The sequence below is a fragment of the Melanostigma gelatinosum genome, assembly GCF_949748355.1.
Source record: "Melanostigma gelatinosum genome assembly, chromosome: 5".
NCBI classification, from domain to species: Eukaryota; Metazoa; Chordata; class Actinopteri; order Perciformes; family Zoarcidae; genus Melanostigma; species Melanostigma gelatinosum.
In genome coordinates this window covers 19,077,657-19,103,006 of record NC_136638.1, presented here as the reverse complement: position 1 = coordinate 19,103,006, position 25,350 = coordinate 19,077,657, and the positions used below count along the sequence as shown (strand labels likewise).

Below are 25,350 nucleotides of genomic sequence, written 5' to 3'. Positions count from 1 at the left end.
TTATGATCGCACCACGTTTCAGCGGGAATCTGGATGCTGGATGCTCCTAATGTCACGACACCCCGGACACCCACACTGGTTCAATGGGATCAGGACCAACAGACTAATAGAATAAATACAGGAAGGCATTCAAAGTTTAAACAAGTCTGATTAGAAAATCAGCATTTTTAAGGTTATGGTGCCACCATTAGATGCAGAATTTAATTATTACTTGAGAGTGGCAGGATTTTATGTCTGTAATTAGAGGAAGGGGGGTTATTCTACACAACAGCCTACTCCAGTGTCTGACGAATTAAAATACAAACTACTATCCGAGTTTAGGTTGGGAACAGACTCCTGCTAGTTTCGGCGATCATGATCTAGTCTCAAATGAACAAGATAAAGTTATTATCCAACACTGAGGATGCCACCCAGGGTGTCCTTTCAAGGAAGGGAGCCTGGAGAATGAATGCGGGATTTCTGCGCCTTTAATCGGACACAGAAGCAAAAGGAAGGAGACGGCCGGCAAGCCACCTTCTTTTTTCTTTTTTTGGATTGGTCCAAAATATTTTTTTTGCGCTCCCCTTCGACTCCTGCACAATGGGGATTATGCTTCAAGTTATTCTAGGAATGTTTCAATTCCTGCTGCTAACCAGAATACCGACGTCCCACGCCAAGGTATGTATCGGCATTTGACCCTAAAGACTGTATGTGTGCGGTGGTCCGCCATCAGGTTCATTTCCAGCTCATATTAACGGTCACTTGATGGAGATAAACCAGCATCCTTCTGAATGAATTGAGTTAAGTGGGAACATGTGGGACTTTTAGCCGTGTGGAAGTTATCCCCTCCAGGTCAATGACATCTGTCACCTCCGGTCTCGTGAATGATTTATTGACTTTATAGCGACATTTGTGGTATTTATTGTCTCCTCGACATCACAATTCAGTGCCAGACATTTTTCCAGTTCGTCACCCCATACATAGAGTTTATATGCTGTAATAAATAATTTACTAACGCTTTGTAGATCAGTAAAAGCCATTCAAAAGAACAACTGGTGGGTTGCCAGGTTGTGGAAAATCCTCCTCCAGCATGGCATTTACCTTGTCTTTTTTAGCTACAGCTTAATTCATCAGAAAGGCGGGGCATCAGTACAGTAATTCATTCATTCACAATGTTGTTAATGAATGGATTATTTAGTAGGCTGTATATATGACAGGACTACTTTGACATGTAGGGAAATGTTCTTATTGGTGCCGCTCTTACCGGGTTTAGAATAAAGACTTAAAGCAGGATAACATAGCCTGCTCTGTCCAAATATAACAACATCTTTTATAAAGACATTTTTTGGGGCAGTAACTTCCTCGAGTCTCCTCTGGTTGCTTAGCAACTAGTTGGGCCCAAGAAATAGCCGGGCACATTAACATTAAGTGCCACACCTCAGGCCCAAACAGCAAATAGTCGTTTTACACTTAGTTTTTCGAACTAATAAAAAAATAACATATAATATGTTAATTGGTGAGCTTTATAGGTTATTTTAACAGTTGGACAGGCTAGTTGTTTCCAGTCTTTGAGCTAAGCTAACTGGCTGCTAGGTGTGGCTTCATAGTGACCAGGCATGAGAGTGGTGTCGATCATATCTATGATACCGATCTTCTCATCTTACTCTGGGTCAGAATGCACGAACTAAGGTGTACTTCGTGTACTTCCCAAACTGTCTTCCTGATGATCGTAAGAGCTCACGTTAGCTAAAAGAGACAAAGCAAATGTCATCTTGGCAACCCAAACGTCATTCTTAATGGTTTACAACTGATCTAGAGCATTAGTAAATTAGTTTTTAAACATTAATAGAACCATTTTGGGCTGCCACCAACCATTATTTTCCTTATAAATTATTTGTGGTAGTTGACTGATTGATTAAAGGACAAATTATTTCAGGTCAGGGCGTCTCATTAAACAGTGTTACCAATAATCCTATATGGACTGTACGTTTTGCTTTGTGTCTTTCAAAAAGAGGTTGGATTTTATTATTTTTAGTTATCACTGATAATAAATGTTTATACTGGCATTTTCCAAACAGCAGCAGGCCCACAGACATGGAGAGACCTGCTGATTCTTTATTTATGTCTGGAGGCTTGTATCAGGAACAGGCAGTGCTCTGCAGCAGTGTGAGAGCCAGCCCTGACTTTGTGCTGCTGTAACCTATGTTTTAGTAATGCATCATCCTACGCTATGACACACAGCAGTGTGACTCTTCACCTGCTCACAGCCGCTGTCTCTCACCCGAGGCGCTCTGCTGTCATGCTGTCTGCTTCACTGACAGATTTTTGGGGGGAAAGGTGTCCGTATTTCTCCTGCAGAGATGAGACTCTCAGTGTGGAGGAGGTGGTGTATAGCTGTAGGACACACACACACACTCTTGGCCCATCTGTACAGTGGGCTGTGTGTGTTGGTTTTGTGTGTGTGTGTGAGTGTGTGTGTGTGTGTGTGTGTGTGAATGTGAATGTGTGGCTGCCAAAAGGAGGTAATCGTATCCCCATCTTAAAGACTGATTCAGAAAAGACACACTTACTTAAGCTCACATCCTACCAGTCACAAAATGGCCTCAGTCCCAGCTTAACTCGGAATCAATGTGGGCCAAACCTGTATGTGTGTGTGTGTGTGTGTGTGTGTGTGCGTGGGGGTGTGTGTGTGTGTGCGTGGGTGTGTGGGTGGGTACAAGGGGGTGGAGCAGTTAAAGGGGGGTCAACTGGACAAAGTCTACATTCCCCTACAAGTGGCCTTGGTCTTCACACACACATCGGTCCAATAACGGCAGTGTGTGTGTGTGTGTTAGAGCGCTGTGAAATCCAGTGTGTCTTTCCTACTTCAGTAGAAGTATGAAAGTAAGTATCATCAGCTAAATGTATACGCTAAGGTATTGAAAGTGAAAGTACTTGTGCCGCGGTAAGATGTGTCCTGTGACTGATATAAAATGACATATGATATTATTAAGTTGTTGACAATGTGTCAACAGCATTTATCGGGCGCCTCCAAAGGGTCACAAGATAAACCTGAGGGGTCAGGCGATGATCAATGGGAGAGGACAAAACGAAGAAAATACTAAGTTCTGCAATACAAATCTGTTTTCACTCGTCTTTGCTGTTATATGTGAAATTTGGGCCTCAAACAGTTGTTCAATCAGACGTTTTGAGGGTAAATCTTATCTTCAGTGGAACTCCTAACAACTCATTGACATCGGAAACATGACAAAGAGGTGCCAACCACACACTACACTTTTTGTCAATGCTTACACGTCGAACAAGTTGGGAACCACCGGTTTAATCTGTTTAATCTGCAAATGAATGAGTAACTTTCGCTGTAAAATAAATGGAGTGGAGTAAAAGTACACTTTGCCACTGAAATGTGGAGTTGAAGTAGAAAGTAACAGAAAATGAAATTGCTCATATAAGTACCTCAAAATTGTACTTGGTTATTTTCCCACCCAGAGTTGACTTTGGACAGAAACTATATGTGAGAATAAATTGCATGTGGGCAAGAATAATAGCAGTAAATAGTATAATATCTTGGGTTGATATTACTGTCAGATCAAATCACCGATACTCCCTTCAGCTCATCTTATGAAATAGTATTCGGCGGTCTTGCTTGTCAAGTCAGAGCTACACAGATTGTAGCAGTTTATTGTTGAGAAGTATGAGATACGCTCACTATCTACCGCTGCGTGGCTACTGAAAGTCTTTCAAACGCTGGTCAGGTGATAGGCTTGAGGGCAAAGGTAGCAGGTACAACTCGTTCAAAAATCCAGCAGCACCCTCCCTCACTTTGTTCAGTCAGTACAGTCATGTTGTTGAAAATATGGTTGATTTTTGGTCGGGAACGTCGACATGTTCAGTTCCGTACTTAAATGGACCCAATGGACCCAATGCCTGCGGGAAATATTTGAAAAAAGAGCCCAAAATGAGGCATGTTTTAGTGAGCCTTCATACTACTGCAGGGCGGCTCTGACATGTGTATAAAAGTTCAATAATCAAGTTCTTCCTTTCCATTTACCACCATGCATTATGAGGTGGAGGTCATATTCAGGTGCCAGGTGTGAAATGTTGTGGTGGTCATTAACCTGAAATACTTTGATCTGTTATGCACCAGCAGCCTTTTTACAACAATGTCAAACAGGACATTGCAGGCAATAGCTCAACAGATTACTGTTATATATTAATAAATTCATGTTGTATTTTAAAGATAAAAACATGTTGTTTTTCTTAAGTCTTGTTATGCAAAAGTCCTAATTGACCCACCTTTTCACTGACTACTATTACATCTACGTTTTTGCTGGACTGAAATTCAACCACTTGTCCTGACTCCAAAGTGCAAAGCTGAACGCTATCGAACAGGTCAACTTGATCAAGAAACCCTACTTTTATTAACACATGCTTTTCACATGTGCTCATCACTTTTATTTTCCCGCTCCAGCTTGCTCACTGGCGGCCGGCAGACTCCCCAAAATCCAGGGAGGGTCGAGAAGGTAGGCTGTCCCTGTTTCTACAAAGACCCCTGCACCACTTCATGGAGCTGATAGTGAGAAAATGAAATCATGGCTGCGTTTGATTTATCTCCACCAGTGCGGCGGTGGTTGGAGGTTTATTCGCGCAGCGGCTGTGAGCCTCGGGACACCCTGGTGGAGGTTTGGCGGGAGTTACCGGGGGAGACGCACCATCTCTTCGTCCCGTCCTGTGTGTCGGTGAGGCGATGTGGTGGCTGCTGTGCTGATGAGGCCCTGGAGTGTGTTCCTTCGCTCACACATACAGTCACCATGGAGGTAAACACACAGATACACACCAAATCCCTACCTGCTTCAATGTAGATGCTTAATGTTGGAAAGAGCGAGATGATGTTTGAATATTTTTTCTGATCTGTGTGCAGCTGATGAGAACCTCCTTCATGAAACATGAGCTCATTGAGCTGCCGTTCGTGGAGCACAGTCAGTGTGAGTGCAGGTAATAAAACACACGGTCTGTCTTCAGAGATACATGGTATACCTGTCGTTGACTGACCTCACTGCACCTTTATGCTGACACGTCTGTTTTATCTGTGAGCAGATTAAAAGAGCAAATCCAGCCAACACCTACAACAAGGTAACGCATTATGTTTTTTTATGTTTTTCAGTTCAGTGAACTGCTTTCAATGAGTGATTCATGTTGTGTGTTATATGTTGTGTTGTTTTTTAAAATCCTTTTTACATAATTATTAAAGTGTCTTCCTGAAAAGCGCTGAATGAATAAAATGTATTATTATTATTGTCATTATTTCCCTTCTTTGCATTTGAATCTCTCCATGTCTGTTCCTGTGAAACTGTGTGTGAGTGAGCTGTTGTTGTGAAAGGTCATGTTCCTTCATCCCTAATGTGAAGCCACGTTAATAATACGCACTAATGATGCTCTTATAATTCTGCTGATGATGTTATTGATGAGGAGGAGGTATTCATAGGATGAAGTGGCATAATAGTGTTGAAAAAGGTTTACTTGTTCTCATATTCATTATCCGAGGACAGAAGGTTGAAGCAGTTTCAAACATTTCCTCATTGTTTGCTGAAAAAGTCCAACACCTCCGGCCAACATCTCACCTCTTGAATGCAAGAAATAAACAAATTTAAATTTTCAATTTTACTTTAATCGATGAAACATGTCAATGTTCGCTTTCCAGGTTTAATTATGAATAAACATGGTAGAGATCAACTACCGTAGTAGGACACAATACAATTCATGCTGTTGATACAGTGGACTGAAAAGTACCTTAAATACAGCAAGTTTCAAAAACACAACAAACAACACCATCGTCACCTTGAATCTTTATGACAAATTGCATTTGGGGGAGTTATCCATGTTGAGGTTCAGCCGGGACTGACAGCTGTACACTGTGAAAGGAACAATTCAGTTGGATCCCTGATGTTTGTTTGTGTACCTCGTACTGGCAGGTCCAACCACACAATCATATGATTGCATCTTCAATGTTTATGTCCTCCTACTTCCTGTTAGGATGTGGACATAAATAAAGGATTCCAATGTATGTGTGTGTATACAATTTTATGTTTCTGTGTCTTTATGTCTCTGTGTGTGTGTGTGTGTGTGTGTATGTGTGTGTGTGTGTGTGTGTGTGTGTGTGTGTGTGTGTGTGTGTGTGTGTGTGTGTGTGGGTGCCCATCAGTGAGTTAGCATCTGTGTGGCTCTCCCTGCATCCCCTGGGACGGCCCGCATCCTGTTGTCACCGTAGCAATGATTTTATCTCCCCTGCCATGTGCTCTCTCACAGACTGACGGAGCAGAGTCACGCATCCGTGATAGTAAATTAGAGCTCCAAAGACAACAACAGCAGCAGCAGCACACTCGGTTAACATCGTCAGAGCTCAGCCTCTGAACACTGTCCTCGTAATTTGGTAAAAGTTGAACATAGTTTATAGCAGATGAGATTAGAGGAAGTTAAATCAGGAAAGCCAAAAACCAAAGCAGTGAGCAGATGCACTTTGTTGTTGAGGGCACCAGCATACATCAAAGTAAATCAGATTGTGCTCTATAAGGACGAGGCACTTAAAATGATAAGGAAGAAATGGACAGAGTTTGGTAAACATCAGGCAATGTGGACATGTGGACCCCAAAATGCAAAGCTGCAGTAATAAGTGTAATGTTTCCTGAACATTGTCTCCATGTTTTGGGGAGTGTCTCTCTGTTCTGCTGGCAGCCCACGCTGACGTCATTGTTTTGAGAGATATTTGTGAATGTCATGTGAAAAGATAGTAATCAGCCATTATTGGAGCTTCCTTGTCAGTGACCTGTATTCAGTATTCAGATCTTTTACTTGAGTAAAAATAGCAATACCAGTCTGTGAAAATACTCCATTACAAGTAAAATTCCTTCTTTCAGAATTGTACAAATGTAAAAGTACAAATAATATCAATCAATCACAGGTTTTGAAAATCTTTTTCTGCAAAATGACTTCTAACTCAAGCTGCTGAATACATGTATTTTTGGTGAAAAGTGCAATATTTCCCTCTGAAGTGTGGTGGAGTAGAAGTGAAGTATAATGAAACTAAAATACTATAAATTTGAGTATGCCAGAAGTGTATAGAGGTACAACACTAGTCGAGTAAATGTACTTTCCACCACTCGTCCTACAATCTTTGAAATACACATACTGGGCTCAAAAGCATTCAATTATGCTTCATGAGTGATTTTTCTTTTCGACTTCTGTCTCTGATACTTGAAATTACTTTAAATGATTGCAAATAATAGGTATATATGAGATAAATATTAAAAACTCACTGTTGAGTACTTACAACACAACCTTGTTACGGTATGATATGACAAATGAAAAGTAATGCAAAGTCGGATAAAGTTGAAAAATTAAATACTTTAGGAGTATGAAAAGAAATATTGCATGAATGTCTGAACTTATACACCATAGAATATACAGTATGTGAAGTTTACTTGAACTTCACTGGGAGCTTCCTGTTTTGAAAAGGAGATTCATCATGTTTTTTGAAGGCCTATATGTTTGGATGAGATCATTCCTTAAAGGCTGTGCGCTTTGTGAAAACAACATTTGGAGATGAAATATATGGGACTGGGTGTTTGACATTTCTTCGATAACTAACAGATACGAAACATGACTTTTGGTACCAACACTAAAATAAAACCGTCTTTTGATCCCTTCCTTTGAGAAATATAAACATGTTTTTCTACAGAACCCTTTTATTGTCAGACAAAAGAATACAAACTTCCCAAATGTTGAAATCTGAACTTTACCTGAAGAGAATACAGACTAAAAGTTATAAGTCAGAAACTGCCTGATCAGAGAATAAGTAAATAAATACAAACCTTTGCAAATATTCAACTCGGACATGCAACACATTGGCTTCATCTAATGATACATTCAATATATTCACTGATTTTACTTTGTTTTTTGTTATTTCCTACTAATTACATTTTTTGATTCAAACAGGTGTCAAAAATATAACTGCTGACCCCTCAATGTGTGAGCCATGTTGTTTGTCTGATATTCCCAGGCCCTATCTGAAGCCAACAAGAACAGACAAGAAAAAGGAGAGAGGAAAGTCCAGACAGAAGACAAGTGGAGCCATCAGAGCTGCGTATGTTGAATATTCACATTTATTAATATATATTTGTTCAGTCTCAGTTACAAGCCTTAAGTTGATCTTCTTTCTTCTGTTAGTATTTTCCAGATACCATTAACTTCAGTGTGAATATTTGACAGAAACTAGGTTATGTGGTCTACATCATTACTGAAGGACAATTTGTTTTACAGCCACAGCAGTCAAGGTCTCCCTCATGCACACACACACACGCACACACACACACACACACACACACACACACACACACACACACTCAGCCCGAAGCCCTGGGACTCATTGGAACTATTCGTTGCTGTGATCAGTTATATTACATATTATAGAATTCACAACACAGGCTGTTAAGAAGGTCAGTTTGAATCATTCAAGCTCAATAAAAACATTTTAAAAGTAACCTTTTACACTGTAATCTATGAGGAACAGGTGCGTTTGAGCTACGAGTGTCTGCTTCTGTTTCTGATTCCCATGATTCAGTCCTGAGCGGTGAAGGATGAAAGAGTTAGCTCTTGTTTTCCATCTGCTTCCTCTTCACTTTGCTGTCAGTCATTTCCGGCCTCCGGGGGGCCAGAGGTGACTCGGTTTGGGTGTGATGTCCCTCAGCACCCATCCATCACTCAGAACAGGCTTTATTCAGACTCTGGCAGGGGTGAAATCTGTGTAATTTGCTCCCAAATGCCACCTCCTCTTTCCATGCCAGCGGCAGGCGTGGTCATCGGAGTTCTGGACAAAGATTGCCCCTCTCTGCCTCATTAAGTAACTTCATTAAAGCCGTCAGCCTCCCGGGAAGACTGAGGCTGAACCAGCTCCAGTTAATAGACCAACTGATGCAGGCAACTTTCTCAGACTCGGAGAAAGTACAGAGCGTCTGGAGGAGAAACTGAAAGCCTCGTCGGCAGCTATGTCACTATTGCCATGGTAACGACCAGCAGCACAGCGCGGCAGAAAGAGCAGAAAGTTTGTCGGCAGCAAAGGAAACAGTATCCCGCATTAGTCACACATCTCCCACACACACTGCATTGTGTTGGTTTGTTTCAGTCTGGCACTGCCAGCCGTGCATTTCTTTTTGAGCCGAGATGTGGGATCAATGGCAAAATAGCAAAATCCTTTAGACCCCGTGATGATCCTGGAGCGTGGCTGTCGGTCCGTTGGTGTGTCGATGTGTCGGTCCACCAGCTATCGCATGGATTGTGATGAGGTGGACAGACATTCATTGTCCCCTCAGGATGAAGCCCTCAGACTTGACGATCCCTTCACCTTTCGCTGTGCAAAGTACAGACTCACAGAGCCGCTTGCGTTGATGTAGACTCTTGTTGGTCAATGTAGGAATAAATTCACGAACCACACTGTTCCTACACCCCTCTTCCTTCCATCCAGGACCCATGCTCCCCCAACTCTTCCACCCTCATCCTCTCCTCCTTCTATGTCACCTCCTCCTCCTTCACATCCGCCCACCGGCCTCTCTCCCTCTCCGTCGCCATCTCTGAGGCCTCGTTGCCGTCCCTGCAGAGGGAGGAAGTGGGCACTGGATGCGACGTCTTGCCAGTGCCGCTGCACCATCAGAGCTGAGAGCTGCAGCCGGAAAGACCGTACGCTCAACCCTCGCCGCTGTAGGTCAGTTCACACGCAACCAAAATCAGTCTGAACTTTAAAAAAAAAAGATTATTTTTTATTGTTTTTGAACAATATGTAGCTGAAATACAACAATACACAGACAGAGATATACTGTATGGAAAATAGAGCTCCATAAAGTGAGTAATTTAGAATAATGCAATCAATAAAGCACCTTGAGCTGCATCAGGCGGTCCAAATTGAAGCGGTGTGTTCCCGATTCAGGGTATCCTCCTGTTGCTCTTCAGCTACAACCAACCCACAAACCCACAATCCATTTCTTATACAGATCATGAAAGTTTGACAGCTGATGAGATGCTTGAGCTTTTGAGGCAGTGAGAAAGTTGTGTTGGGAGTGGCTGTAACTCAAGTTGTAGATTGGGTTCACTATCAGTTGTAATGTTGGTGCTGATTCCACTGTCTGAACCTTACAATGCCCCCAAAGTGAGTATATTTATATATTAGTATATTAATAAAATGAATTCCGTTTTGGACATCAAACATTTAAAAAAAGCAGATGTATATGCTCACTTTATCACCAGACTCGCATTGTGCACATTTGAAGAATCCACCATGCATGTGTGAATCAGCCCTGTCAAAAAAGATTTAATCTGAAACCTTCTTCTCTTTAATGTTTACTGTTCCAGGTGTGATGCCATGAGGACTTGATGTGTCTACTCACTTTCTTTTCACCTCCTTCTTTCCACCCAACCCTTGTTGATTCATCGCCCACTCTCAGCATCAGTGCCATGGAGCATACAAACGCTTGGACATCCAGTAACCTGAAGGAAATATTAGCGGAAGCACACACAAGAACATGTAGCAGCGCTCTTAGTTTAGCAACAAGTGCAGCATTACAGCCTGAATATAGATCTACGTATGCATGTGCAGCCAAACATCTTACCACCTCCTCTGCTTCGGTGGCAAAGCTTTTGTCAGTCCACATGAACTTGCGTGTACAGACGTGTAGAGTCACAAAACACATCCCATGAGTGGAGGGATGAAGAGGCAGCTTAATTGCAACTTTGGGAGACATGGATTTCGGACAAATTCTGTCTCGGTGGACACAATCACACGAGCTCCTGATCCGCTGTGGTTTGGAGGTTCTTTAGGTCTCAACTTATGATACAAGAGAGCAGTGGGAACTTGACTGATTATACAAAGAACAATGGATATGAAGTCGATTGGCCATACGCAAGAGTCCTACGTAATGACACTTCAGTGGAAGTTGTGATTTTATTGAGATGGATTCCAGGCTGAAGTCAAGGCCAATTTCTGTTTTGAGGATTTGACAAAGGACAGCAACACATTCAGACATACCAGAAGGACATAGGACATGCACATGAACTGGCACCCCAGTGTGCGTGGACCTATAGTTGAGCTGAATGCTGGGATGGAGAGTATCTGTGTGGTCTCAACACTGAAAGACCCAGATGGGATATCGCTGCAGCCGTTCTCCCCCATTCAAAGCGTATGACCACGGGCTGGCTCTCCAAGCCGCTTTCCGGCATTTGTTTAATTTGGGTCTTTTGTCTCCATCTTCCCTCGGCTCCCGGATTGAAAGCAGCCGCTTTGCCTCTCTTTGCCTCTCTTTTAGGCAGTGAGGAGAATGACAATAATGAGGGCTGGCGGCTGTCCACGGCTTCACACACAAACATTCACACTTATAATACAAGGAACACAGACGACACTGCAGATGCAGACACACACACAGCCTCATTCACTCTGTGCTATAGCAGGCACACATATACATATTCATATTCACACACACATGCAATGTGAAATGAATGCAGGTAGCCATAAGCATTTGTTTGTGCCACACCAAGTGTGCAAATATACATATGCTAGTTGTTTGTGTTTGCAATTTACTGCAAAGTCTTCATTTGATATTGTATTATATGCCTCTGTTTTATATTTTATTATAATTCTGTCAAGTTGATTGAAAATGCTCTATTGTAGAATGTGAGTCTTTGTTTTGTTTGTTCATCTTTAATCCGTCTGCATCAAGAGTCACGCTGGGTGGCCGTCGATGTATACAGTCAGCATTTAAACCGATACCCAAATGTATAGAACTTAAACAGACACGGCTCACACAGGCCACAAATGGGAGACGATATACATTATAATGTGTAATTCAAGCAATCAGCGGGGCGGTGTTGTCCGCAGCACATAGAAACCAAGCAAATAGCCGTTGAATGAAAACATGGCTGTTTTTGTTGCATGTGCGAGCCGGGATGGGAAGAGTATTATTCATTTGGAACATAACTTGTTTGTATTCTGACCGAATCGCACGGTTTAACTCCGTGTTAGTTCATGACTGCTTGGCCGTTGGGTGGGAACGATGATTTTGACTGTGGCGGTTTCAGAAAGGACGAGGTTGTTGAGCAGCTTGTCAGCCAGCGTGATTGGCCAGAGCTCAGAGGACCCATTATGACGGGTCATGGAGTTTAAACCCATCTTTTGACACTCATTCAGACCCTTTGTCCCGTGCTAAATTTTACTGAGAACATTTTACCAGTGACGTCTTATCTTCATGACAAACAGTAGCTTTGAAATGCCATAATTAATGTCTGTACTCTGCCCATGACTTTTACGATCCTGCTGATTAAAACAGTCCAGAGGCTGAATTATTGGTGTGTCAGCCTTGAGCTAAAGAACTGGTGGGATAAGCTCTGTATTTATGCTCTCCTGAGATGAGATGATTTTTCCACGCTTGAGTCCATTGTTCAGTGTTTGTTATTCCTATCAATCAATGCTTCAATCACTACCTCTATATCACAACATATTAATGACCAAGTATTAGAGCCTTGTTGTTACTTTCTCTTGTGTTATTTCAGACCTCTTTTGAGATAATAATGTTTTTATTTACACTTAGCAATAAGCACAGTCTAATGTAGATATGTGGAGCTGCAGCAGATCTGTAATGATAGTCACTGGTTTAGAGGAACCTATAGGAGTTTTATGTGTGCGTCTTAATAATCAGATGGGAAGCATTTTTCATATGAGGAGAGCTGAACTGGTCCTCTGAGTACAGACCAGACACTGTGTGATAATGTGGAACAGGAGAAGGTTTGTAGCCTCAAACCACTGGTGTCGATGTCTTTGCTTTGAACGAGAAGTTTGGCATTTCAGAAAATACACTCATTCCCTTTCATGCTTGGAGTATGATAAGAAGATTGGCACCACACTCAAGTCTGTACAATATGAAGCTGGAGCCAGCAATCAGTTAGCTTAGCATAAAGACTGGAAACAGGGGAAACAGCTAGCCTCAATTTCATTTCTTGACAATGTTGCATTTTGTGGACAAATGTTTTGGGGAACCTAAGAGTCCCTGAAGCTCAGTACAGATTGCACTTGTGTTTCAGATTGTAAAGCACATACTTTACATTAGTCCACTGAAAAAAACAACAACTGAAAGAGCAAATGGACTCAGATTGAAAAGCTCCACTCATGCAGACATGTACGACGTATCAAAGACATTCCACCTAAAAGAGTTGTGGCGCTGAGATCTCTGGGGCTCCGGTTGTTACTTCCTGTTCCCAAATTTTCCAATTTCAAAGGACAAATTCTGAACAATAAAAGCAACAACAGCAAATTCCATTCAGAGAGCAATAGTATTGGGAGACCAGGCGTCCCATGTACTCAGGCTGAGTCCGGGTTTGAATCCAACTCACGACCATTCGCTGCATGTCGCCTCCTCTCTCTCCCCCCTCAGCTAATAAAGAAAGAAAATGCCCCCAAAACATGATCTTAAAAAACACAAAGCATTAGTATCTGTTGTTGCCTCCCATCACTTCAACGTCGCAACTCTTTAAGATGTACAACTTGGACATATTAATATCCTACTCAAATGTCCTGATCCTGTGTCAGTATCAAACATCAGTGTGCTTTGTATCTGCACCGTTGTGCTACATTGTACTGTAAAGGTAGCCCTGTTCTAGCCTCCAGTGTCTTAGCCTATAGAGACCCCTCGCTAAACTATATAACATTTTATAATCTCTAACCTGACCGTGTGTATGACATAGTGCATACTTTAGAGATGTATTTGTAACTTCATTTTAGCTATACCTTGCAATGAATCTCTTCGCTGCCAATACATTGTACTACTGTAGCTATGTGTAAAGAAAACACTCTTTTTTTGCTGCTACACCATTTGTGCCCTATTATGATGTCTTTGTAGAAAACAATGCAGTCTTATGTTGTATTAGTACATAAATGCCAATTAATTAATTCAATGTCCACATAAAAGTCTATACTACATCGTCAGATATATTGAAAATGATACCAGGATACAACCGTGATGTTACATTGTTATTAAAGGAAATGTCTTATTTTTCGTATAAACCTCTTGTTTTCTTCCCGTCACTGTTTAGCCACTCTAATCTGCTCTGACGTCATCTCCCCCATCTCTTTGTTTTAATCTCTCCTTTGACGACAATGAAAGGTAAACAGACACTTTTGATTACAGTGACACCCTGGCAGTTGGGTCCAGAGAAAGTGTGCGTGTGTGATGTGTCGTGGTGTTATGAGACATAATATTGTTCCCTCTCCTCCCCTCCGTCATACTGCTGAGTCAGAAGCTGCTCGAGTACAAAGGTGTGCAGTCCTACACAAAAGTTCATCGACTCAAGGACAGTTATGAGTCACTTGAACTTACTTGATACTTCTACTCCACTACATTTCAGAGCCAAATGTTGTACTTTTTATTCATTTGAGAGCTATTGCTGCTCGTTACTTTGCAAATTAAGATTTTACAAACAAAACACGTGACCAGTTCAAGTTAAATTTAACTTTAAATGTGTCTTGCAGCCAGGTGAAACATGGGCTCACACATACATAAATCAGGATAAAATAGATAAAACATGTAGTAAAACAAACGCTGAAACCCAGCTCACATAAAATAATGTATATCATGTGACAGCATTGCATAACACCTGGAGTACGTCCATCCAGTATCATACTCACAAATACAATATATTTATTTCTGTAGATTAAAGCAACCCAACAGTATGTAAAGCAGCTCCCAAAGCCAGCTACAAAATCAGAAAGTAGCTTGATGCACCAGTAATAGTGTAATAATATATAGTAATGTATCATGTTTCAACACTTGCATTCATTCTGCTGCATCAAAATGTTTTGTTTTTTTGTTCTGGTTCTTTTTACATCATGGTGTTACTTCTTTTACTTAAAACGAGAATATGTGATTTTTAAAAAGACGAAATAACCACATTTTCCCTTTCCAGAAACACCGTAAGCAGAAATTGCTAAGTTTATTACACTCAGGGTATGGCAGGTATGACCAGAAGGTTATGGCGCTAATGACGTCAGCAAACTTCAGAGAGAGATTTCGGTGAAACTGAGTCGTTTCAGTCTCTACTTTTGCTATTTGTTATCGTATTTTCAGCAGTTACCCCAAATTGCCAAGTGTGGCCATAATGTTCGATGCTCAACAAAAGTTTCAGTGTGATCTGTGTTTCTGTGAGAGATACAGAGTCTGGGAGATTAAGATTGTGCCTGTGTATTCTGTGCACTGTGGCTTTTATCCCCCTGGCATGGATTGTGATGGATATGACGATGATGATGACGAAAGTGGCTGGCAATATGATGTTCAGTCCTTTTTTCCCCCCAAATTATCATCTCACGTTACAGAGCAGACTTTAGACCGATGGACGGGTGATATGTTAATGCCTATGCCTATTTGTATTCCCGATAAATTGATAAGCTTCATGACAGTATTATCGTATTATAATGATTGATGGCATCTATATTAGCCGTTTAATTTGGCCCTTGTTACTCTTTAGAGAGTGTGAAGATGAGAGGAAAGGATGAAAGAGGAGAGGAGAGGAAAGAGGAGCTAAATGCTGCTGCCAACCTATCTGTCTGGAAGGGCATCATGCCAGTACTAAATATAGCTGCAAGATTAGGGAGACAGAGAGAGAGAGAGAGAGAGAGAGAGAGAGAGAGAGAGAGAGAGAGAGAGAGAGAGAGAGAGAGAGAGAGAGAGAGAGAGAGAGAGAAAAGGACACAGTGAGTCATCCATCATGATACAAAAAATATGCCTTTACTCCAAAATCTGCTTTTTAAAGCTCTGCACATGTCCAAAGCCCAAAAATATCATCGTCCGGGTGAATAAAAATGGGTTAGTCATTCCGGGTGAATACAAATGGAGAGGCAGAAACGCTGCACAGACTGTCATGTGGGTCTTTGACCATTTATCATTACGTTCTCATACATTTCATGCATTCATTTGACTTTCTATGTTTGTATTCAACCAGTAGCTCACATGTCTGCCTCCCTCCATCCCTTCACTTCATCCAGCTCCCTCTGCACCACTCAGTCTTTGCACTTGTATCAGGACTTCCTGTATTTTTCCACCTTGCTCTCTCTGCGTTCAGAGCCATGTTTTTTCTAATAACTCCAGCCACGGTGTCCTCCCTGCTTTTGTAGCAGCAGCTGTGTTGAAGCAGGTACTGGACGCTATCTGGCCTGCAAGTGTGTTTTGTTAGATGATATCAGCACCCCTGTGTGTGTGTGCGTGTGTGTGTGTGTGTGTGTGTGTGTGTGCGTGTGTGTGTGTGTGTGTGCGTGAGAGAGACAGAGATAAAAGATAATATGTGCAGTGCAAAGACGATAAAAGATAATATGTGCAGTGCAAAGACGAATCATGTGTGTGATCACAGGTTTCTGTTGCACTGACAGGAAAGCCAGTGTTTTTTAGCATCTCTTGTGAATACAAAGAACTTTTTAGTTTTTTTTTACAAAGTAAACAAACGGTGTTATCTGCAACAGAAACATGGATCCACCGGCCTCGTCTGTCACAGTCCACTGAAGGACATCAACCTTGATAGAAGATTTACGGCTCCTGTTACTACATGGGAAACAAGTATCTGAAAAGTCACAAAGAAATCCAATAGTTTTGCTCTGTTATGAACATAATTAAGTCTAGTTTTGCCAAAGCGTGTTGTGCAACATTCATGACATAAATGTAGGAATTTAGAGTATGAAAAAATAAGACAACAAATGGTTTAAACATGCTGCATGCTCATGATGACAATGTTAAGAAGCCAACGTTTAGCAGGCATGATGTGTACCATGTTCACAATCATAGTCTAGCATGTAAGCCTGCTAAACACACAGTACAGCGGAGGCTGGTGGGAATGCCATTCGTTTTGCAGGTTTTTAGTGATAAAGTATTAGATGGAAATTATTACTAATCATTCTGAGGGGAATGTGTGTGTGTGTGTGTGTGTGTGTGTGTGTGTGTGTGTGTGTGTGTGTGTGTGTGTGTGTGTGTGTGTGTGTGTGTGTGTGTGTGTGTACCCAATTTCATGGCAACCCATCCAATAGTTGTTGAAACATTTTACTCAAATCCACAAACCTCATAGTGACGCTAGAGGAAATGTCAGAGGATCACCAAAGTCAGCAGGGTTCATCCTCTGGGGAACATGAATGTCTGTACAACGTTTCATGGCATGTAGTGGACCGCCCAACCAACCGACATAGTCATTCATAGAGCCACAGCATAGATAAAAATATGAACAATATATGATGAAATGAGATTTACCTTAACAATTGAAGGTATAAAGAAAAGAGATAAAAATGAGAAACTGTTCTTTTGTGTCCTGTTCAGCAAAGAGATCAAATATGTGTGAAAGCATAGAGGTAGGTGTCTCAGAGGAAGAGATAAGTATGGTGGATTATAGGGAGGTATAAAAGGTGAAAGGGAGCGTAGATGAATGGTGCAGGGCATAGGGGGCGGGTGGAGGGATTTTGTGGTTGGGGGTCTAGCAGGTAAAGAGGCGAAGGCATAGTTGTGGTCTGGTCGTGCTGGAGCCTGTGAGGCGGAGGATGCGGGTACCCGTAGGAGTCAGAGGAGATCAGAGAGCCTGCTGGATGTTATCTCTCTGTCCATACCGTATCTGCAGGTCGACACACCTGAGCCAGCAACCAATCACATCCTCTGTCTGTCCGTCTGTTCATTCCTCCTCTGCTCCCTCTCAAAAAACTCAAAGGTTCAGTTCTACATCAGCATAACATCACCAATGACTAATGATCATGTTTTGGTTTCAGCAGGCATCAGCCTGAAGTGAACAATTGATAATTGTGTTCCTCTTATTCTATGAGTGCACTTATATGTTTCTCTGTTAATAATTTAGGTTTAATAGCATACAGTATTACTGTTCATTGTTTGTTCCACCATTAGGCTCCAACATCTCTTGTAGTGGATGATGCTCAAACCTACCGTCTGAGAAAGGTAAATCCTGATTAGACAAAATAATGCATTGCATGCTTTTCAGATGAATGAATTTAGAAAAGCAATCATCAATACTATTGGAATGTAATGCATGGTTCTTTTTTAGTTAGTAATAATGTATTTGTTTCTCTTAACGGTATTAGGATTGTGCGGAGTACCTTTTACACACAACAAAAGTTTTAATGTATAGCCTTCATTTCACCATATAAATAAACTTAGATATGTTTAATGTCGTAGTAATGTGGTCTTTTCTTTAGTGTTGGTACTGAATCAAAGGCTAAATCTATATGTGTTCTGGAGACAATGTGGATAACTGTCAACTCGTGAAAACTGGAGTCAAATTCCTTGTATACTGAAACAAATTTAGCAAATAAAGTTTTTATTCATCCTGTGGATGATATTTCATCTCCCACTTAACTCTGGAGATGACAGAAGACCGAAGATGTTTATTTAGAGATGAGTGTTTGGAGGTGAGGAAAGAAGCTGACAAATGAACCAACCGAAACTATACAACTTCTAGTGTTGCCAACTTGTGTTTGCCAATTGTCAAATACCAACATGGATACTTGTTCTTTGAGGTTTTGTATACTGGCAAGGCTGGATCCACGGCCCCAGACCCCAAAACCCCAAAGACTGCAAAGCTTCAGATGAAAGTCAACTGTTTAGCAAGTGATTGTTGCTTTGTTTGGGAATACAGGAAATGTACTTCTTAAGCACACTAAACTGGCATTATAACGACCATTAGGAGGGTTAGAACCTGATCTTGAGACTCCGTGTCTGTGTTTCAAGACCTTAATTATTTCAGTTTACACTGCGCTTAGACATTGTGTTACAGGGACCCTCTCTGTGCAGGAATGAGGGTTACTATGGGCCTATAGCTACTATTTCTTCCACTGGGTTCTCGGATTTAAAATAAGATATCACTGCACAATAAAAAAATAGGCCACCATCACAACAAAAGTGGCAAATTTAAGTCTTGAAAGTGTTGTTTGACTTGGAGTCCTTTATTTTATTGATGATAATTTAGGTTGGCTATTTATTTCATTGGTTTGATGCTAATAGGATATCCCCTATATTCACCTGGGCTCCTGTATTCTCTTGTATTCTTTATTTTGACATTTTGTAGTTGTTTTTGATGTACTGTCCTCCTTCGCTTAATTTATATATATAAACTAAATAATGTATACACTATGGGACGAAACTAAACTCCAAACAGGAGTTGTGGCGCCCCCTGGTGGTGAAGTGTTGCACCAACAGGGATTTTCTGCCTCGGTAAAGTCGACGTGGCAGTGACGTCAGTGCCGGAAACTACCCGGATCGGAACTTTAACTCCTGGGTGTTGATTAGTTTGAACCAGAAACGTCGCGGTGCTCCCGAAATATGATGTAATATCGATTCAAGTAAGTAGGAACTGATCGTTTTGGTGTCGTTTAAATACGATTTAACCTCACGTGGTTAGTTTAGGTCGAATTTAACAAAGGTAGAGTAGGAGAGACCGCACGGGAAGTCCGGTTAGCTCTCTGAAGCTAACAGTTAGCTTGTGTGTTAGCCGGGTCAGGCCGTGATCAGCTGTGTGTCGTGATGGACGGCCTTTACCCACACAGAGCCGGTCCAGACAAGCATTGTTACCTCGTGATATATGTGTTTAGCTCACCTGTGGCTTTACTTGTGAGCTGTGGCAGTTATACACTGTCTGTTTATTGTGATTTAGTCGGTCTCTTATTTGTTAGTGTCAGAGAACCCTGCTGTTAGCTAACGTTAACAGTACCGACTATCTAACGTAACATCACAATTGTGTTTATTTATCAGTTACATTTCAAACTGTCTGCTAACAAGTTGTCGTGACACGTCTGTTCCCGTCACTGCAGACATGTGTGTACATATGCCCATGAAGGAAACCCCGCCTTGGATGTGAGTTTTTGGGAGGTCTTCCGATATTTATTCATCACACCGGACCAGAAGAAGAAAAAGGTGACCCGGTAGTGCCGGGTGGTTTCTGCTCTCTAGAGCCGGCTGGTGACCCTTTGCCGGCGGCAAGATGACGTGCCGTGACCGGACCCTCGAGTTCCAGTCGGCCTGTAAATCCCTCCAGGGAAGACCGGTACGTTGACTCATCGCAGCACCAACACGGATCACTTCGTGTAAAATTAGTCCCAATATGTAAATCACAATTACGCTGATGTGATGTGTAGTTTTTAGTCTCTCAGATGAATTTGTGTTTGGTGACTTTTGCTTTTGGTTCCTTGTTTACTTCTCTCTCTGTGTCTAGTTTTTGTTCCTTATCGCTATAGTCTCGTTGGGTCAAGTGAAGCACACGTAGGTGGTGTTGTTGTCTTCTTTCAGTCGTGTTTTTACTGTAAATCCCGAAGTGGTGACAATATATGATTTCCAATCTCTAAAATAGCCATGAAAGGAAATCAACCAGCTGTGCCAATGTATTAGCAGATCTTAGTTATCACAGAGGTACCGATGTCTGTGTTGGCTGATGTAAAACAAGGAGTTGCAGTATAGGAATGCCAGAGATGTGTTTGGGGTAGCCTCAGTCTGTTTATCAGAGAGAACTGAATGTTACACTCCGTGCATATGGTGGTCACAGTTATTTGTCCAAGAGGATCCTTATTAAACTTGCTTGTTTATGTTATTTGTCAAAATGGTGATATTGGCCAATTTATGTATTTTAAATCCTTAAACGTCACCATCATCCTCAATAATCCAGTGTCAGATGGACTTTAACCAGAAGTTACCCGGCGACACTGTAAACATGTTGGTTTATTCCCTGTCACTTGATCAATTGATTACTCTTAAATCAATGTTGGGGATTTCTGTAGCCATGTTTTCACAGTTACTGCTCAGCCTCTTGTTTTAATGTTTCTCTCGCTCTCTACGTCTCCTGACAGAATGGAGTCCAGCCCAGTAAACCGATGCTCAGCGCGCTCAGGCAGCGCAGTGACTTCACAGTTATGGCCAAGTAAGTTCCTCATAGTCTGTCTTCTCACGTGTATCACCAGCTCGTACATGTTTGCTCAATGTTCTTGTTCTTTTATGTGGTTTTGGGTGTTGCCTTATTTATATGCCTTATTTTATAGACACAGAGATAAAATTGATATAATCTTCTTTCCTGTAGGAATGCAAAGATGCGTATTAAATAACAACTTGTTGGAGTACTCCTTTTAGTATGTGCATGACAAAGAAAGCTACATTTTTATTTGTTTGTTTCCTTGTAGGAGGATTGGAAAAGACTTGAGCAACACATTTGCCAAACTGGAAAAGCTCACTATTTGTAAGTCTTCCTTTTAATGTTATTTTAGCGTTTAGCATCTATTTTGGTGTCATATTGTTAAGTGCTGATTCTAAATGCTGTTCTTATAACGTTTTAGTGGCAAAAAGAAAATCTCTGTTTGACGACAAGGCCGTGGAGATCGAGGAGCTAACGTACATCATTAAACAAGTGAGTTGAATTGTTATATTCCCATGAGATGTGGTTTTGCAAACATGTGCGTTGTTTATATATTATCTGTTATCTTGTAAAACTATACACCCGGTTTTCTATCTCTGGTGTTTTTAGGACATCAACAGTCTAAACAAACAGATTGCACAGCTGCAGGACTTGGTGAGGTCCCGCGTAGCTCCAGGTGGCCGACACATCCAAACCCACTCCAACACCATAGTGGTGTCATTACAGGTAAATTCAATACGGTCCAATTCACACTATATTGTCTGTGCATCGAGTCCAAGTGGCCTTTTACAGCCAATGTTTTTATTTATTTAAAATATTCTTGATTATCAACATTTTTGTGTGTGTTTTTTTTTTCTTGAACCTTTTAATCATGTGCTTTTGTTCATACACAATTAAATAGAGGAAAGTGGATACTTTTAATAAAATGTTAGTATAAATAGTGTTGTGTCTCGTATAAAATGGCATCAGAAAATGTTTTTAGAATTCTTGTTCACAGATGAATTCAGCTGCACTTTGTTTAACTCTGCTCTATCTGTTGTTGTCTACAGTCCAAACTGGCTTCAATGTCCAATGACTTCAAGTCAGTCCTAGAAGTCAGAACAGAGGTGAGAGATGTTTGTCTTACGTCTATCATTTATCAAGGCAGACGATACTAACGATGTTTGAATCCGGTACCGTCATGTTTACCTCCTCCATCATTTGTCCCTTTTTCCTGCAGAACCTGAAGCAGCAGCGCAGCAGGAGAGAGCAGTTCTCACAGCCCCCGGTCTCGTCTTCTCCTCTGATGGCCAACAACTTCAGTGAGTCCGTCCATGTCTTAGCTTCACACTTGTTGTCGCTCACTAGGATTGTTCCTATTGTCTCGCAGTAAAGTAACGGCACCAACAGGTCAACACAGCATGATGTTGCAGCTTCATAAAGGGCCGTGTTCACGCTTTACTGATTATTGTTTGTGGGAAAAGTTTAGCCTCAGCCACATTTTGTGCTGATTAAACACTAAATGCAGCGCATTCAAATCTAAACATAATCTCTTAAAGCACAGACGAGGGTGAAAGGTAAACGTTTCTTACTAACTGGTGTAACCTTAACATGGAGCACAAATTACATCCTATTATAACCTCTTCATCTAACAAAAAGAGTAATAGATTGAACACACCTTTTTATTGTTTTGGCTCAGAGGCAATAATCGTCATGTCTGGCTCCTGCTCAGTTTACCATTTTTTAAAACAAATGTTGTCCTTTAGCGAGCTCAGATGCTTCCTCTGGGGGCGTTTACACTGCCAGTGAAATGTTTATGAACAAGCTTTATTTCAGCGTTTTTGGTAAAAACCTCAAACATTGTGCTCACTGTCGATATCCTACAATAAAGTCTAGGGAACGAATTGATGTGTGAATTAAAAATGTTTAATATTTTATTTTTATTTTGAAATATATTCGAAATAACCAACAACTAATTGAATTAGTTTGACTATTATTATCGCTGTAATTAGCAGACATTAGAGTATAACAGTCCAGCCGTAACCTTTTAAATGATACATATTATACTATGATGATTAAAGTGGTTGCCAGAAACAGGTACTTGACTTTAAATGTTTACATCTTTGGAACACTTGTGGAGGCAGATTTGCTCATAATTACCAGTTAATTTAAATACAACCTGACTGTATGTACAGATGTACAGAAAGATTTTGAGCTGTTGTGATTGGGAACTGATCAAAGTCATTGTGAATGATTCATTATTGTATTTGGTCATCTATAATGCAAAAATTAAAAACTATTTTAGGGAGCCGCAAAAAAGGGGCCCAGGAGCCGCATGCAGCTCGTGAGCCGCGCAATGGTTACCGGGGCAATACAACCTCAAATTTAAAAGGTATTTCCCGGGAACGCTTGACTCTCCCAGCGGGTATAAACTAGCTGCTGTCTGTGCCCGCTGTTCTTTCTGTTTTCCCCCTCTACCACTGAGGATCTCTGTCTGATCTTGTTCAACACGTGTGTGCTTTGCTTGTTGTCTCCCTTCAGGGAGCTCGGTCCTGATGCAGGATGAGTCCAGGAGTTTGGGCGACGTAGCCATCGATATGGACTCTCAGACCAATCCCTTGCAACTCCAGCTTATTGATGAGCAGGTAGACTGTTGGTGCATATTCATCAAAGTCAGGCACACGGAGAGGCACGTGTGCGTTTCATGTGCTGTAATGTGGCACTTTTCTGAGATCTTGCTTGCTGTGCCGTTGCAGGACTCGTACATCCAGAGCCGTGCAGACACCATGCAGAACATCGAGAGCACCATTGTGGAGCTGGGCTCTATATTCCAGCAGCTGGCACACATGGTCAAGGAGCAAGAGGAGACCATCCAGAGGTTAGACGGAGCGATGGACTCGTATAGGAATATATAGATATAATAAAGGAACTCCGAGTCACATATATAACTTGTCATTTATCACCAGATCCGACTGATCTGATAGAAAGGGTATGATTAAGATAATTAGCACCTGTTTAACAACTGAACCTGCTGTCGTCCTTCTCTCACAGGATCGACGCTAACGTGGAGGACACCCAGCTCAACGTGGAGTCCGCCCACACAGAGATCCTCAAATACTTCCAGTCAGTATCCTCCAACCGCTGGCTGATGATCAAGATCTTTCTCGTCCTCGTGGTCTTCTTCATCATCTTTGTTGTCTTCTTCGCTTGAAGAGAAGCAGCTAAGAGGAGGGGGGGGAAAGCACACGGAATGAGGGGAAGTGAAACTAAAGCTGGACTAAGACGACGTATTTGAAGGACAGACTTCACTTTCAAAGTGACACTTTGATGGAGGCCTGGGAGCCGCTCGGATTAACACAGACTATTCCCAAGCCACGGACTCTTGATCTTAATTCGACAATTCTGTGAAGAATGAAGATGTCGAATTCTGTCCAAATGAAAGAATAAATTATCTTAAATCCCCACTTTGTATAGAGAGAGAGAGAGAGCGAGAGAGAGCAACAAGTTGCTCAGTATTGTACTTTGACCAATTATTCATAAACATTTAATCAAAATGGCTATAATTTAATGGTTTGATTCTGCAAACTGTCTGTTTAACTATGGTTTTCTTGTTTACCCCATGTCATATATTATTATGATTATCTTAATGATCATATTATTTCAAAGCCAAACCACAGAGCTGGAGTTCATCCTCAGATCATTTTGCTTCTTTACTTACCCATTATTGAACAGCATGCTGTGCCCCGTCTTTATCAACAATTCACCACTTAATTATATATATTTTTAATTCTGTTATGTTTTCAGACTTTATTTGCCAAATGGGTACGCGTATAGAACTGTGACACAGTACGAAGACACTTATTGTGCATTTCGTGTCCTGAAGGCACAAGAGGTTACAGTTGCAGACGGCTGAAGGGACTTCCTCCGGTGTCATTCAGATACAAGCTCTACGAAATCACAAGATGTGTCACGAGACTGTTTCACATGAAACGGTTTGGTTGTTGGCCTTCAGGCGGCTTGAAAAAGTTTAAACATTGCACGTGAAGTGCTGCGGAAAGATTTTAGCACATGAGTGAAGTACCCGACGGGTCCAGGTCTGACATCAGAGCTTATGAAGGGGTTCGGCTGGTTGTGAAGGCTCTAATGAAGTCACTCAATCAGCCAGATGCCCTGGAAGTGTCTGTTTGGATGCCACTGTAGTCGCTTCCCCTCTTAATCTTTCTAAACGTATCGGATGTTACTATAAATGACCAGAGCTTTTTAAAAAGAAAGAAAACATTCTTCCTGTTTTTTTCCCCCCAGTCTGTTCTTTTTTTAGCCAAATGCCTTGACTTCAGTGTATAAAGTGCAAATAGTGATAACGATGTATTAATAAGAAAGTGCATATTAATAAAATGATAACGGGGTGCTGGCGTTCACGGCTGAGATTTTCTT

At 41.4% G+C, this 25,350-nt stretch overlaps 2 protein-coding genes across 3 annotated transcripts; both read left to right on the top strand.

The window, feature by feature from the left end:
• Positions 1 to 579: 579 nt before the first annotated feature.
• Positions 580 to 10,396, top strand: vegfba (vascular endothelial growth factor Ba; the record flags this gene model as incomplete). Its single annotated transcript, XM_079268240.1, has 8 exons — positions 580 to 657; positions 4,448 to 4,499; positions 4,597 to 4,793; positions 4,898 to 4,971; positions 5,074 to 5,109; positions 8,033 to 8,116; positions 9,494 to 9,730; positions 10,375 to 10,396. 8 exons carry the CDS (start codon positions 580 to 582, stop codon positions 10,394 to 10,396), a joined length of 780 nt encoding a protein of 259 aa, XP_079124366.1.
• Positions 10,397 to 19,270: 8,874 nt separating this feature from the next.
• stx5a (syntaxin 5A) lies at positions 19,271 to 25,321 on the top strand. 2 transcript variants are annotated; one of them, XM_079268484.1, is made up of 12 exons: positions 19,271 to 19,381; positions 19,850 to 20,082; positions 20,879 to 20,949; positions 21,206 to 21,261; positions 21,359 to 21,429; positions 21,547 to 21,663; positions 21,987 to 22,043; positions 22,157 to 22,238; positions 23,222 to 23,308; positions 23,458 to 23,561; positions 23,673 to 23,794; positions 23,968 to 25,321. In XM_079268484.1, the coding sequence occupies exons 2-12, from the start codon at positions 20,020 to 20,022 to the stop codon at positions 24,125 to 24,127; spliced, it is 990 nt and encodes a 329-aa protein (XP_079124610.1). In that variant the 5' UTR covers positions 19,271 to 19,381; positions 19,850 to 20,019; the 3' UTR covers positions 24,128 to 25,321. The 2 variants fall into 2 exon arrangements, with proteins under 2 accessions (XP_079124610.1, XP_079124611.1); XM_079268485.1 differs by lacking the exon at positions 23,222 to 23,308.
• Positions 25,322 to 25,350: the final 29 nt, after the last annotated feature.